The following is a 17,058-nucleotide window of genomic DNA, read 5'->3' on the forward strand; positions in this document are numbered from 1 at the left end:
CATATGATAAGAATTTCGTCTCATCCTCCCACATACAAACTCTCATCATTACTCTTCACCCCCATTCAATGTAGTGAAGTTGTAACACCCCACCTCCACCTCTCTGTCTTATCAAAAAACATTTCAGTTCTTTCCCAATCCTTTCTTGGCCAGCATTCACATTTGATCACATACGATGAGATAAAGTGCGATGTGTTCATCATCACAATCTCTCTGAGGATAAAAATTAATTCTCCAGATGTTCTTTACTTGAACAGATTAGGAACAGAAAGTAAAAGGAATCGGCACATCGGCACCCGGCACACCTAGATACATAACCAGATGAAATGACTGTATTTTTCTGGTGGGACATTTTGATTTCTTTATGTTTATTTAGAGTATTTATCTAAAGCAGTAGATATCATGTCATATCAGTGCACAAATGCAGTGTTTTTGTGTTTCTGTTATGGTGTTCATGCTTTGTTGATTAGAGTTTCATGGCCATATATTTTTCTTCTCTTACACGATAGATGATTGTACGGAGATTCCTGTAGAAAATGGCCTGAATCACCTCATGTACATGTAATTTTCTCTTTAAATTTAATTTAATATTTTAAATCTATTAAATTGTGTCTCAGAGCCCTTGTGTTGGCATGTTTTGACATGTTTTGTATTTAAATTTTAATTATTGTTTGAAAATGAGGTCACTGTGCTACATGCGTGTTCCCTAACGTTTTCCCAAATTCAACCCAGCTCTGTGACAGTGGTGATGAGCAACAGTGGCCGCTATTATAAAATCCTTCCCTACCTCTTCATCTTTCAACAATAGTGAGATATAGATGTCATGTTTTTTTATTCATGCTTGTTTTTCACAGTGGTGAACTCTGTAGAATTTACCCACTCAGCATTTCTACTGCAGAATTAACAGAGTGCTTTTCATAGTGACATCTGTAAATGGGCACGTAACAAAGTCATACGAAGCTCTAGCAGCATCTCTCACCTGCACTGCACTCCAATGGGACACACTTGCCATTTCTGATCTTGTGTCCTGGGCTGCAGTGGAGGCAGTGATTCACTGCTGTACAGATGATGCAGTCGGCAGGACAGGGTTCACACCTTCTCCTTGCAGAGTGGAAGAACCCCTCTGGACAGACACCCCGACACTGACCCTGAAAGAGGTATCTGACCACCTCAAACTTGTCTAGATGCCGCAAGAAAAGAAAAAGAAATCTATATGATCACATTTACAGCAGAAGCAACATTTTTACAGAGTTTTTAGAAAGCAAAATCAAATCACCCCTACATAGTTACACATGCATGTTGTCATACATGCATTTGCCCACATGACTGGCAGTACATAGGCCAGAGGTTAAAAGATTTCATTCAGGCTTATTCTTTGTAGCCCAGATTTTCAAGTTTGAATTTTTCATCATGAATTTTTGGGTGTGAATTTTATCAGTCTAACCTGATTTTGTGACTTGACTTTAATTTTTAATTACAAAAATAATATGCACTGATATTTCAGCAGCTTATACAACTTAACATCCTTTTCTAAATATTAAACACTTTTTCTGTGTGTTTTCCGTCTGAATGTGTGTCCACAAAAAAGTTTTGGATATTGCCCTCTGCCTTTCCTGTCTCTCTTTACTGTGATTGTCAAATAAAACAGAAATGCTAGAGACAGTAGGGGTGTAAAACTCCACATTACTCAAAGGTCAGTATCACGAATTGTCTGCTCAGTATGCATCAGTGTGTGTGTGTGTGTGTGTGTGTGTGTGTGTGACTGGCCAAGATAAGAGTGGTTGTTTTGAGAGAGAAATGACATGGCGAGAGACAGATGGAGGGTCTGTTCATGTTATTATTGTTATGTCTCATTGAGCCTCAGACAGACCTGTAATTAAATGGAACCACATTTGCAAACACAGTCTGACAAACTTGCCGGCTAATTGAGAGAGAGAGAGAGAGAGAGAGAGAATGAGAGTGTGTGGGTGCATGTGTGTGTGTGCACATGTGACAGTGAGACAGAGTGTGTGCGTGAAGGGGAAATCTGGTGTTAATCTTCTCCTTGGCTGTCTGGTATCTTAAAGTGTGTGTGTAGGTGGGTGTGTGCGTAACAGACTCTCCCCAGTGTAAATACATTCATTCTGACAGCCATAATACTGTGTGTGACATTGTAATAAACACCGTTACCATTACCACATTCAAGTTGATATTTCTTCAGCTGTGAGCCTCTAATGACATCCGGGTCACGATTGTTTTCACACTGATGAAAAAAGTTTTTTACGGACTTTGGATTGGCTGCACGGGATCATAAAACGTAAAGGAAGCAAAAGTAGACAAATCCAGACAGCTTGTCCTTTAACTGGGCTTCTGAAATCTGAAAGATGTGCAGTGACCTCTGCATCAGGCTGCCACGAACAAATGACTGATTCCCCCTTTTAACACATCTATCAGTAGGCCTTGGTTGAATTACTGCTTTAATTAGATTCATTTACTTTTAGAGGATTGATTGGTGGAGTCTGGCACAAATGAGCCTTGGCTTGATCCATGTGATGTTACGAAAAAACACTCTTTCACTTACATTCCAATCACAACTAGATAGATGGGTTTTTAAATGAACACCTCTGTAAAAATCTACCTGTTACACTTCAAAGTCTACGAGCGTGCAGGTTTTATATAGTAGGAAAGAAAAAGAGGGTATTGTTGAAATATATAAAATGTGTGTATTTACGGTTTTATCTGCACTAACTGGTGCAACTTCTTGCCTGTCAGTAAAGTAATGTAATTTTTATTTACACTATGAGAAATATACAAGGTTTTTAGTTATTCCACATTTAATTATCAAACAAAAAAAAAGAATCATCAGTGTCGTTTTCAGATCTTAACCCAGATTAGTGTACCTTTGTCACAGCTGGTGCAGTTGTCAGGTCCCTCATCAGTGCACTCCTGGCAGGTGTGGTGACAGAGATGGCACTGCCTCCCCGTGGCATAACGCCCCTTCTGACAGCGGATGTCACAGCGTCCATCATCAAAGAACCTGCACGCGGGGATGTCGTGTCAATGAAGACGCAAAATCAGCCATTGAAAAAAATAAATATTGTATTATATCATATTGTATATTTTCCTTTGAAATAAGAAGGAATACAAACCAACCAAAAAACAAAAATACCACAATAGTTTTTGTTATTTCCAAAAATAAGATACTTGTCAACTCCACTCTCCTTTTGATAAAGTAGAATCACACATTTTTGAATAGACTAGACAAGAATAGAGTTGGGTTTTTTTGGAACTCACATCACTATTAGTAGTAACACGGTGTCTGTAACGCTTCTATATATGAGACACTGTAAGACAAATTAAACAAAGGTCGTATGGACTTCACATCTGAAGTGGTTTAATCTGAACCCGCTGAAAGTTTTTGGTCATGTGGATTCGGGGGCCACCATGTTTAGACCAACGTCAGCTTTTAGTTCTTCACTTTTTGTCAGTATGTGGGTTGGTTGGATTGAAATGTGGCGTGTCATAGTGTACCTCCTCAGCAGTATTACTTTGAATCTTTTGAATACAGATGTTCAGTTGTTCTCACCTTGATGCAGGGCACCTGGTGCAGTCCTCTCTCTCTGGACCCGTGCACTGCAGACAGGTAGCATCACACAGGTGGCACTTTCCATGTGGGCTCAAATACTCTCCTGCAGATGGAGAGCAACAGTGAACAACAAGACCTCACACCTGCTTCAAGTTGTAGTACAATTTTGTGAAGAAAATAAATAATTACGTACTTTGGTTTCTTCATGCTCTGTTTTTATTTGTTTACCACCTTTGTTATGAATCTTTTCACTTCTTTTTTTTATTTGAGTGAATTGAGTTGACGCTGTGATGTGTCCTAATTGCTCCCATTATAACCAACAGTAAGTTGTTATTGTTTTCACTTCATTGAAGCTCATTATGACATCTGCTGCCCACTAACAACTGTCGCTTTTTGTTGTCTTCTCCTCTTTGTTTTGCTTTTACATTATGGCAAATACATTTCACAGGTTTAAAAAGATCTTTGAAAATGTCAAGTTTGAATGAAAAATGTCTCAAGTCTACTTTCTAATTGCTGAATACTTTTACAGTAAACAGAGATGCAATTTGGATCTGAGGTATTTTTTCTGGCCCCTTGTGAACTTGAAGAGAAGGTGAAGATTCCCAAAACAACCCGAGCAAAATTAAACAAAAACAGATTATGACTGATTGTTATCACAAGCATGAAGTTACAATACCTCTACAGAGAGCAGAAACACATATCTTCTTTAAAAAGTAAACTCAGATAGCCATATCAAAAACTGTCTGAAAGCTCTGCATGAGTGCAAACCCTTTGTGTGTGGAGTTTGTATGCTCTTCATCTTTGTGGGGATTCCTACCACAGTTCAAATACATGCAGTTTAGAAACCAAGTTATCCTAGAATGTATTTGTCTGGTACCCACTGTCTCTCACTCTGAATGAAGCCTTTCTCAGATCTTAAACAGGTGAAGATGGTAAGAAAATCCTTCTTTGCATTTTACAAAATTAGATTTCAACTTAAAAAGGGCCATGAGCAGCTGTATAAATGAAAAGGTAATGGAAACATCAGCGGGTCTTTGGCTTAGCTACTTGAAGGAGAGGTAAGCTTAATTAGAGCAGAGATGCAACAGAATCATCTCCCATATCATACCTGCCACTGGCTTGTTCTCCTTCCTCTACAGATCCTACTATGCCTTCATTTTTAATTACTAAACATGAGGTTAGAAAACTCCAGCATAGGCAGAACAGTAGAAAAGCTGCAGGCCCTGACTTAATCTCAGCCTCCACCCTGAAGTGATGTGTTGCAGGTCTTGCTCTTATTCTAACTTTGCTGTTATTGTTCCTTCTTCTTTTTTCAGTTGCTCCCAGTAGAAATTGCCACAATCAAACCACCTAAGCCATGATCAGTAGAATGACCCGCTCTACCACCCGAGCAACTGCCTGTTCCTGCGCCTAAAAATTCTAACCTGAATGACTGCAGACATGTCGCCTTAACATCTGTGACTGTGTCTTTGAGTGCCTGGTTTGCAGTCATTTGTCCAGTGTCAGTTTGCATAAAGGGCAAATAGGTCTGTCAATGTTGCAGTGTCATTACGTTTGCATTCAGTTCTTCAACACCTGCCACTTATGTAAAGGTTCTGTTTGTTGATTATAGCTCAGCATTTAATAATAATGTGCAGCCAAAAAATTGGAGTTGAATGTTTCCAAAACAAAAGAAGTAGTGTTGGACTTCAGTAAGAGTAATAGTAAACATCTACCTTTGGTCATAAATGGTCAGGAAACTCATCAGGCATAGAACTACAAATTCTTGTAACAATGTCCTCTTCTTCATTGTAGAGTGGTCAACATTATGACAATGCTAAAGAAAGACATTTATTTTTAAGACAGCTGAAAAAGTTTTCCATATCACAGGAAGGTGTGATGCAATTTTATCATGCCGGGATCGAGAGCTTCCTCGCCTTTGGAGTAACTTTGTGGTATGGAAACACCTCAGCACAAGACAGGAAAAGTCTGGTCAAAATGGTACACACTGCATCAAAAATCAGAGGCCAGCAGCTACCGTCCCTTGCTGAAATCTTCACCATTAGACTACGGAAAAAGGTACACAATATTCTTTATGACTCCTCTCACCCTGCCAACTACTTTTTAACTTCATCCTATCTTTTAAGACTGAAAAGTATCACAACTTGGACAGCCAGGTTTGGCAACAGCACATACCCAGAGGTTGTTCGTGCCCATAACTCTTAAATCATGTTAGGAGTGTGGTTTTTGTGTTCACTCAGTATGTAAGTGTGCTCGCCTTTTGTTTGTTTAATTAAACCACTGAACTATACCTGCTCCGCTCTGTGTCCTGCGTTTGGGTCCTCCAACCTGCTCAACCCTGCCTCACCAACCCACACCCACCGTAACAAATCATTGATATGCTGCTACTATTCCTGTCTGTAAGACACAGTAAGGGTATGTATACAATGGTATACATCAAAGCGGGTTGTGGTGCTTCTTGTTTTGTGTGAGCTCACCAAACAAAATTCCTATCAACTATTCTGAAATGGAAATAAATGATTGAATTCAGTAATATTACAAACGCATTATTTGCTTCCTTTTTAACTTGAGAATGAAATGCCTTCCTACTGCCCCAAGGGCACATCCTCCACTGTTGAAAATGCTGAAAATGTGCGTAGGCTTTGGGAGGTAGGAAAGTTTTTGTTGCAAAACGGAGTACAGGCTGGAAATATAGTTTTGGGCGCCAGAAATCTCAACACCTGGCAAAGCAATTCTTAAGTCACTGAAATTTATCAAAAGTATTATCACACTCCAGGTAGATATTGTCATTCTGCAATATTCAGCAGAAGAACTGCACTTACTGCATGGAACACTCACATTCACCCAGGACATACTGTATAATATGTGTCATGGTTTTGGGTTTTTGTTGGGTATTTCTTGTTTTATTTTGGCTGATTCCTTCCTCATGTCTTTGTTCACTTTGTGTCTTTGTGTTTTCTCGCTCTGTGTATTGAGTTGTGTTTTTCCCGTGTCATTATTTCATTCTGTTTCCTTTTTTATTTTGTTACTCGCCTCGCCTCTCCTCTCGCTCACATTCTACTTTTGGAGACTCTAGGAACCATAAGTAACCCCGCATTCTGGTGGGGTAGTAAGGTACTATGAGCTCTTTAAGATAAGATGGTGCCTGACCATTAAGAGCTTTGTATGTGAGCAGAAGGATTTTAAATTCTATTCTGGATTCTATAGGAAGCCAATGCAGAGAAGCTGGCTGTTTCTCAATCTGCGTTCTTGTCTGTGCTTGTGTTCTTGTGAAACGTTATCAGTCGCAGCCAATGTACTGTTCCAATTCAAAAGTCTGCATCTAGCCAAGTACAGTCTTGCTCCGCCCTTTTTACCGAGCCTGCATCGGTGGTGACTTGTGTGGTCTTCGAATAGCCAGATATCCCAGACTGCATTTCACCGCCAAAAAGCGGAAATGTCGGACGAGAAAATTCACAACTGGAACTTATAATACTGCTGTTCTTGTGTCACATATAGTAGTTTTAAGAGTTTTTTATGAGGGAATATAGCTGTTTAAAGTCCAAATATGTGGAGACAGAGCTGATTAAATAAATTGCTACGACGTTTTCGGAGATGTGAGGTCCCGCCCGCTAATGGGTCCGGCCGTCATCAAGTCCACTGCTGTTCCAATTGTTGAATGCCGGACTGCGTGCTCCCGTTCCTGGGAGTTTGTACTCCCGAACCGAACTTGCCAAGTCCAAGCTTTAAAGTACAAAAGTCCGAACTTGGTGAACTCGGTATTGAGAAACAGCCGCTAAGACAAGAGAAATATGATCTCTTTTCCTGGTTCCTGTCAGAACACGTGCTGCAGCATTCTGGATCAGCTGAAGAGTCTTAATGGACTTTTTCGAACAGCCTGATAATAAGGAATTGCTGTAATCCAGCCTAGAAGTAACAAATGCATTTTAGACAGGATGTTTCTGATTTTTACAATATTACGTAGGTGAAAAAATGCAGTCCTTGATATTTGCTTAATGAGAGAGTTAAATGACATGTCCTCATCAAAGATAACTCCAAGATTCCTCACACTGGTGCTGGGGGCCAGGGGGATGCCATCCAGAGTAACTATTTCTTTAGATAATGCGTCACAGCCCCAGAACAATAAATTACAAGGTCATCCAGGTTTTAACATCCTGAAGGCACATTTGAAGTTTAGCTGGCGAATTAGTTTCATCTGGCTTGATCGATAGATATAATTGAGTATCATCTGCATAACAATGAACGTTTATGGAGTGTTTCCTGATAATATTGCCTAAAGGAAACATATATAAAGTGAACAGGATTGGTTCGAGCACAGATCCTTGTGGAACTCCATGACTAACTTTGGCGTGCATGGAGGATTCATCGTTAACATGTAAAAACTGAGATTGATCTGATAAATAGGACTTAAACCAGCTTAGAGCGGTTCCTTTAATGCCAATTAAATGTTCCAGTCTCTGTAATAGAATATGATGGTCAATGGTATCAAATGCAGCACTAAGATCTAATAAAACCAGTACAGAGACAAGTCCTTTGTCTGATGCAAGAGGTCATTAGTAATTTTCACCAGTGCTGTCTCTGTGCTATGATGAACTCTAAATACTGACTGAAATTCCTCAAACAAACTATTGCTATGTAGGAAGTCACACAGCTGTTTAGCAACTGCTTTCTCCAGAACCTTAGAGAGAAATGGAAGGTTAGATATAAGTCTATAGTTTGCTAAAACATCTAGATCAAGGTTAGGCTTTTACAGAAGAGGTTTAATTACAGTTACTTTAAAGTACTGTGGTACATAGCCTGTTTATAAAGATAGATTGATCATATCTAGTAAAGAAGTGTTGACTAAGGGTAAAACTTCTTTAAGCAGCCTAGTCGGGATGGGGTCTAAGAGGCAGGCTGATGGTTTAGATGAAGAAATTATTGAAGTTAGTTCGTAAAGATTGAGGGAAGTAAAGCAGTCTAAACATGTATCTGGTTTTACAGCTGTTTCTAAGGTTCCTGAGTTTAGAGATAAGTCAGTGCCAGTTGAGGGCAGGTCTTGGTGAATTTTATTTCTAATAGTCAGAATTTTATCATTAAAGAAACTCATGAAGTCATTACTACTGAGAGCTATGGGAATACATGGCTCAACAGAGCTGTGACTTTCTGTCAGCCTGACTACAGTGCTGAAAAGAAACCTATTTTCCTCTATTAACGATGAGTAGTACGCTGCTCTGGCATTACGGAGAGTCTTCCTATAAGTTTTAAGACTATCTTGCCAAATTAAATGAGACTTTTCCAGTTTGGTGGAACGCCAATTCCTCTCAGATTTCTACGATATTTGAATATTCATTATTTCCGTGTTATACCATAGAGCGTCTTTGTTTTATTATCTTCTTTTTTAGAGGAGCAACAGAGTCGAGTGTCATTCGCAGCGAGCCTGCAGCACTATCAACAAGATGATCAATTTGGGAGGGACTGAAATTAGCATAGGAGTCCTCCGTTACTTTGTGACTTGATAATTAATTAAAAGCTGATGGAATCACATCCTTAAATTTAGCTACAGCACTATAGAAATGTTTGTCTAATGGCATGTAGTTTAGCAACACAAACTCAAAAGTTATCAAACAGTGGTCAGATAAAAAGGATTCTGTGGGAACACTATTAAATGTTCAATTTCAATACCATATACCAGAACAAGGTTGAGGGTGTGGTTAAAACAGTGAGTTGGTTTATGAACACTTTGAGAGAAGCCAATTGAATCTAATAGAGAGATAAACGCGGTACTAAGACTATCATTCTCAACATCCACATGAATATTAAAATCCCCTGCAATAATAACTATCTGTTTTAAGGACTGAAGTCGTCATAAACTCTGCAAATTCAGATAAGAATTCAGAGTGCAGACCAGGTGCTCGGTACACTAATACAAATAGAATTATTTGCAGTGATTTCCAACTTGGGTGTGAAAGACTGAGAACAAGGCTTTCAAATGAGTTAAAATTTAGTTTAGGTTTAAAGCTGTTTAGTAGGCTAGAGTCGAAGATAGCTGCAACTCCACCTCCTTGGCCTGTGTCTCGAGGAATATGAGTATTAATATGACTGGAAGGAGTGGAGTTCATTTAGGCTAACATATTCTCCACCCAGCCAGGTTTCAGTAAGACAAAATAAATCAATATTATAATCTGATAGTACACCTTTAGAAGAGAGAGATCTGATGTCCACATTTAATTATCCCATTATTTTGCATTATTGCACTTGTGGTTTTACTTTGTATTGAGGTTTTTATGCACAGCTCCTCTTCTGTTTATCTTTGATTTAAATAATTTCGGGGGCAGACACAGTCACTATGGGGTTTTGACTAGGTAACTCCAGAAATGGAGGAGCAGAGAAGTGTTAGACTGCGACTCTGCCTCCTGGTCTCAGCTCTGGATTGTCGTGAATTTGGTCCATTAATAAACTTGGCCAGATTTCTGGATATGAGAGCTTTTCCATCCCAAGTGGGATGAATGCCGGCAACTCCCAGAAAGTCTGCCAGTGATCTACACAGCCTAAATCGTTTGCTGGACCCTCGACAACCAGCGGCGAAATGATGACATGCAGCTATACATGTCATCACTGGTCAGATTTGGCATGATCCAGAGAAAACTAGGGTGTCCGACATTGTTTTTGCGTAACGTTATGTGGTGATTCAGTCAACATTAATCTTAGTGACCTCCGATGGGCGTAACCGGGAGTCATTACTGCCGACGTGAATACAATCGTACTGTATTTACGTTTATCCTTAGCCAGCAGTTTCAAATAACTCAATGTTGCCCGCTCTGGCCCCAGGGATGCACTTAACTATGGCCTCTGGCTTCCCTAAAGCCTAGTTGACACTACACAATTTTTAGCCCGATTTGCCACTCAGCGACCGTCAGGCTCTGATCGGGAGTAAATCAGCGGTCGATCGGCGGTCGCCAGTCCTTGTGTGTGAACTACTCGACGCATCACAACGGCTTCCCGACACATTTCTGATCACGAACGCCAAATATCTGCAAAGGCGGCCGAGTCGACATCCACATCCAGTCAATGAGAGCAGACAGCTGGCGGAGCAGGAAGCTACTTTTTCACCACAAAACAGTTTTTACTGACCTCCAGCTCTCTCTGTATAGCTCAAACGATCCCTGCTACCTGCGTGTTCTAATCCATTCTTTCATTCATATTCTTCTTTAGTCTTTATAATCGCTATCTTTATAATAAAAACAGCTGTTTTGTCTGTAGGTTCGCGTCATTTCCCGTTTCACGTGTGTTTTCTTGACAAAACGTAGTTTGGAGACCAGCGTCGGGTGACAGAGTGTCAGCTCATGCAGTGTGTGACCCCCTGTCACCGATCAGTTACGTAGTGTGAACGCCACAACGACTTCAAGACTCCCGTCACAAGACGGCAAGTTGCGTAACAGTGTGAACAGCACGGCCATTGGCCGACGCTGAAAGTCGTATAACGTTATTCTGCACGAGCCTTAACTTCACGTTTCTCAAAATGGAGCCGCCAATAATCGGAGTTGGTTTCTCAGACTGTGTTTTGCTGGGTGGGGAAAATCTGTTAGAAACGTGAATAGGTTGGTGGTGACCCGTGGGTTTTGAATGTCACGGGGGGACGAATATCAGAGGCAAACTCAGGTCGGTCCGCACCGACTACCGGGGGCTGGCTAGCTAAGTTAGTAACTGAGGACTGATCTGCCAAGGTGCGGAGCCGGACTTCTAAATCACTAAACCTCGCCTCCATGTCTACAAATAAACTACACTTGATTTTTTGTTATACAGTATCTACAATATGACATTATAACAGTACAGCACTGAAATAGAGAATGGTGAATAAATAAAAAGTGTTAGCCAGTAAACAGGTGGCTGATTAGAGGCAGAGTTACTGCGTTATTGCACAAGAATTGTTCCTGACACTGTGAGTCAGAAATCAGCTGTTCATCAGAGTGATGGCTTGTGGGAAGAAACTGTTCCTAAGTTGGTTTGGGCGTACAGTGCCCTGTGGCGCCTACCAGAGGGGAGAAGCTGGAACAGGTTGTGTCCAGGATGAGATGGATCTGCAGTGATGTTTCCTGCCCGTTTCCTGACTCTGGAAATGTATAAGTCCTGAATGGAGGGCAGGTTGGCACCAATGATCTTTTCTGCAGTCTTGAGTGTCCGATGTAGTCTGTAGAGGACAGACTGAATGATGGCTGTGTAAAAGTGGACCAGCAGCTCCTTAGGCAGGTTGAGCTTTCTGAGCTGGCGCAGGAAGTACATCCTCTGCTGGGCCTTCTTGATGATGGTGTCTGTGTTCGGCTCCCACTTCAGGTCCTGGGAAATAGTGGATCCCGGAAACCTGAAGGATTCCACAGCAGACACAGGGCTGTTGAGTATGGTGATGGGGGGCAGAGTGGGGGGGCTCCTCCTGAAGTCCACGATCATCTCCACAGTTTTGAGCATGTTAAGCTCCAGGTTGTTCTGACCGCACCAGAGTGTCCGTTGTATCATCAGCAAACTTCAGGAGTTTGACAGATGGGTCTCCTGAGGTGCAGTCGTTGGTGTAGTGGGACAATAGCAGGGAGGAGAGCACACTCAGTGCTAATATTCTGGGTGCTGGATGTGATGTTTCCCAGTCTCACCTGCTGACTCCTGTCAGTCAGGAAGTTTGTAATCCACTGACAGGTGGAGGCTGGCACAGTGAGCTGGGTGAGTTTGGTGCTGAGGATGTCCGGGATGATGGTGAAGTCCACAAATAGGATCCTTGCATATGTCCCTGGAGAGTCGAGGTGTTGCAGGATGTAATGCAGTCCCAAGTTGACTGCATCATCCACTGACCTGTTAGCCCTGTAGGCAAACTGCAGGGGTCCAACAAGGGGCCTGTAATGTCATTCAGGTGGGCCAACACCAGTCTTTTAAAGGACTCCATGACTACAGATGTCAGGGTGACAGGCCTGTAGTCATTTAGTCCAGAGATGGAGGGGTTTTTGGGGACCGGGATGACTGTGGAGCGTTTGAAGCAGGAGGGAACTTCACACAGCTCCAGTGATCTGTTGAAGATCTGTGTGAAGATGGGGGCCAGCTGGTCTGCACAGATTTTCAGGCAGGATGGAGACACACCGTCGGGGCCAGGAGCCTTCCTGATCTTCTGCCTTTGCAAGAGGTGTCTCACGTCCTCTTCACAGAGAGAGAGAGGGGGTAGCAGTATGTCAGAGGGGGAAGGTGACTGTTTGAAGATGGTGTTGGAGCGGGGGAGAGGTGTGACTGTGGGCTTTTCAAACCTACAATAAAAGCCATTCAGCTCGTCTGCCAGTTGTTGAGTGCCAGCAGTGTTGGGGGATGGTCTCCTGTAGTTGGTGAGTGTCCGCAGACCTCTCCACACTGATGCAGGATCGTTGGCTGCAAAGCTGTTATTTAGCTTTACAGCGATTTTTTAATCTTGTGAAGGTTTTTATTCTCATAAAACTGAAGCCAAACCATGGAGTATTCTGTGTCATACCGAAGTACATTCACTATGGATTCACTTTTATACCTTCACACTTGAGTAGAATTTTGATTACTTTTATGGTAAACATTTTACTTCTACCTTTGTGAAGTGAAGGAAAGTTTGGCTGTATTTAAAGCCAGTCACACATCTAATGTGTGGGTAGCTGGTGAAGAGGCAGAGTTTCTGTCCTTTAAGTGAAAGCTTCAGGGTTCAACTCCTGCTCAGAGCAGCTCTTTTTTTATTAAGAGAAAAAAATAGCCAGTAATGAGACCGAGCAAGGTATCGCCATCAAGTTTCAATTATGATTCCTGCTGCTAAATGCTTTGTCTCACCCATTTCTCCTGGAGAATTTTAGGACCAAAATATGAGAGACAGGTGGTAACTAGTGATGTGCGATACCACTTAATTCCTATACGATCCAATACCAAATAATACCCAGGCTGGTATTGCCGATACCGATACCAATACTTTTTACATATTTTATTTCTAGTTTAATGTGACCTCCCCCCTCCCGTTTCTGTATTTATAAGAGAAATAAGGAGTAGGCTGTAGCCTTACCAATTCAAAATAATAGCTGCATAATGAGAAGACATCAAACTACTGTTATATTCTTTAATTATAATGAAAATATCCTGCTCAGAACGCTTCATAACATCATCATATTATTGTGAAAGACTTAATCTCAGATGTTTCAATCGTGGGAAATGTGAAGGGCTGCAGCGGCTCACTTCAAAGAAGCTCCGTCACAGAGCACAAGCATAACTTTGACAGGCGGAAGGAAAAGTAGTTCCTATCAACTGAGTAGCTTATAATTAGACCATCCTGGTGACAGTAAGATACTTATAAAAAACACTCACTCCAAATTACTGAGTTTAGAAATCGATCCTTTTATGAGTATCGATCCTAGAGCAGGGAACGTTGGTATCAGAAATATCGATACTTTAGGATCGATCCACACATCACTAGTGGTAACAGTTAGCTACAACACTAAAATTAAGGCTGAAATCACAATTTTGTGCAACTGCTGCTGTAAAAGAGCAACCAATGAGTGCAATAAATTTTCTTCTAGGTTTGGCATTAACATATTAGCCGACTTGCATTTTATGGTTGTTAGTTTTTTGTTGCTTTACATTATCTTCACCAACAGATGGCGGCGTCTTGCATTTTGTGAGTGAACCTTCGAGTACTGAAACATTTTGTGTCGGAAAGCAATAATGCTTCGGAACACTTCATTTGGCCATCACTACAGAGGAGTAACTTAACATCTGACACACCGAGCAGGAGAAAGTAGAAGAGCGATTGGGAGAAAGCAACGCCATCGCTAGCTGCTAAGCTAAAGTCGCCAACAGCTAAGCTAAAGTACGGTAGCGTTAGCTACCAAAACCTTCGAAAACAACTATGAGATTAAACGACAATCGCTAAAAGATGGAAAGAACTCTGAGTGCTTAGGCAAAACTACAGTAAGAATAAGTATTTAGCGGACAGTTAGCCGCTGTAATGACAAATCTAACTAATTTAACTGGTATTTAGTGAGAACAGCAAAACATGCTACCAACACACAAGCACTGGAAACGGAAGTGCACGTTAGCACAAAACCACAGCAATGTGCAGGTTTTCCCGCCTGTGTGACTGTATGCTCCAGACAGTGGACTGACCAACTTCTGCTCCTTGTTTCCCATCGGTGGCCTGGCCGACATCAGCTCCTGGTCCCCAGTCGGCGGCCTGGTTCCCAGTCGGCAGCCTGGCCAACATCAGCTCCTGGTTCACCATTGGCAGCCTGGCCTACACCTGCTAATGGTTCTCTGTCGGCATCCCGGCCTACACCTGCTGAGTTGCAGTAATTCCCTGACTCTTCTGTCACCAGTCCCTGCTGAGCTGCAGCAGCTACCTCCAGTTCTTCCTGAGCTGCATCAGCTGTCGCCATCTCCCAGTGCTGCTGCCCTGTCTTCAAGTCTAGTTGTGCTGTTGCCAGCCTCTGGTTCCGCACTCTTGCCTAACCTCCAGAGGGGTACCACCTTCACTGCCGGCCTCCAGAGGGATTTTACCTTCGCCGCTGGCCTCCAGAGGGGTGTCTGCCTTTTCCATTGGCCTCCAGAGGGATTTTGCCTTCGCCGCTGGCCTCCAGAGGGATATCTGCCTTTGCCACTGGCCTCCAGAGGGGTGTCCGCCTTTGCCACTGGCCTCCAGAGGGGTGTCCGCCTTTGCCACTGGCCTCCAGAGGGGTGTCCGCCTTTGCAGCTGGCCCCCAGAGGGATTTCGCCTTTGCAGCTGGCCTGCTGGTTGCCGTCCAGACCTACTCAGTCCTTTTGTCCTGCCTCCTGGTAGTCCTCTGAAACTGCTCTGTTCATCTGTTCTACCCCAAGGTCATCCGCCTGAGGTCTTCAGCTCCACACCGCCCCTGTCCATTCCTCTGAACATCAGCCTGAGCGCACCATCTCCTTCCCTGGGCTCACCAGACTCTTGCACCTGGACTGCTTACCTGATTTTGTAATATGCTTTGTACCTGTTGGATATGTTTGCCTGTGTTGGACCCCTTGGTTTTGACCCCTGCCTGTCTTAACTTCCCGTAAGCCTGTTTGTACATTGACTTTCTGATATTATTACATCTCTGAACATGCTCTGGCTCCATTGTCTGCATTTGGGCCTCCTGTGTTCCTGCTACCCGGCTAGTAGCATCTGTGATAATATGTATATGAGCTATTGTGTCCAAAGTTGCTAGAGGATTGAGAAAGAAGTTCCAAAAAAAATCCATCAACCTTCAGCTTCACACATGGAAAGAGCACATTGAAAAGATCCATAACAAAAGAGGCATAAACATTGTCTCCTATCCCACCTTTGTATTAGACAAAGGTGACAGACACTGTCTCAAGCATAAGGATTGAGCTGTGTGTGTGTGTGTGTGTGTTCGAGCATCCTTCAAGGCAGCGGTGAGGTTGTCTGTGTTCTCTGGCTTTCTGTGAAAAGCTCAATTGTTCCTTTCAAAACAAAAGAGCTTCTTTGTGTACAAACACAACAGGCGGTGGCTTCCCATTCAGTAGATCTCTGCTGAAACTATTCAAACAGCCCCCGAATAAACACAGTCACTCTCCCTCACACACACACACACACAAATTGTCTCCCTGTCTTTCTGTTTGTCTCCCCCTCACTCACACACACAAACAAACAGGGAGCCAAGTTCTCAAGGGACAGAAAGCCACACAACCCCACTCAGCAAAAGCAGACACTTTGGACTCCCACTGCCAGACGGGAGAAGAATGGAGCGGAGAAGAAAGAGAGCCTGTCACTCAAGGGAGTAGAACTTTTCCTCTGTTATGGACCTGGCTGACCTTGTGAGGACATTGACAGTCTACTCTGTCAGGAGGGAAAGCTCCGTTGGCAGATATCACACTGACATCCACCACACCTGGTCCTGAATCCCAATTCCCTGGCCCTTCCACCTCCTGATACCTGCACATACTTGATACAAGAAAGTAAGACAAAAAATAAAAAGATCTGTTCACTACACCCTGCAGGTGGTCAAGAGAATATTAACCACATCTAATTTGGTGTATTTATTACCAGAGGGAAGTGTTCATCCCTATTGACCTGCGTTAAGTTTTGCATTATTAATCCATGTAAGGAAATGTGTCCTCAGTATTCCACCTATCCTACCTATTTAGTAAGCTAATTCCTTGTTCAAGGGCAATGTCAGGATTTTGGACTTCTGGGGGTGGGAAGAACCTACAGACAGAAAATACATACTGATAATCACTGAGCCACACAGCAGCCCACCCATGAGTTATAGCAGGATACATTTCTCATGGCTTCCCACATGATTTGATAAAAAATCTCCAAAAGTAAAGGGATACTGTTAATTATGACCAAAACCAGCACTGAAAGCCATAACAAGAGGTATTAACAGAGACAATATTTATTGGGAGTTCAGTCAGAATTGACATTAGCATTTATGTGTTAGATGCTAACTTTTTAATACACTGCTCAAAAAAATAAAGGGAACACTTAAACAACACAATGTAACTCCAAG

At 42.3% G+C, this 17,058-nt stretch overlaps 1 protein-coding gene across 2 annotated transcripts in view; it reads right to left on the reverse strand.

The window, feature by feature from the left end:
* pcsk5b (proprotein convertase subtilisin/kexin type 5b) overlaps nucleotides 1-17,058 on the reverse strand; it is an 89,116-nt gene that overhangs the window by 12,664 nt on the left and 59,394 nt on the right. For both annotated transcript variants that reach the window (XM_046033924.1, XM_046033923.1), the window contains 3 exons: nucleotides 3,566-3,668; nucleotides 2,880-3,016; nucleotides 980-1,180 (listed from right to left, as the gene is read on the reverse strand). In XM_046033924.1, the coding sequence (XP_045889880.1) occupies nucleotides 980-1,180; nucleotides 2,880-3,016; nucleotides 3,566-3,668 (441 nt within the window). The remainder of the gene's footprint in view (nucleotides 1-979; nucleotides 1,181-2,879; nucleotides 3,017-3,565; nucleotides 3,669-17,058) is intronic.

This window comes from Micropterus dolomieu, linkage group LG21 (assembly GCF_021292245.1).
Source record: "Micropterus dolomieu isolate WLL.071019.BEF.003 ecotype Adirondacks linkage group LG21, ASM2129224v1, whole genome shotgun sequence".
Classification (NCBI taxonomy): Eukaryota; Metazoa; Chordata; class Actinopteri; order Centrarchiformes; family Centrarchidae; genus Micropterus; species Micropterus dolomieu.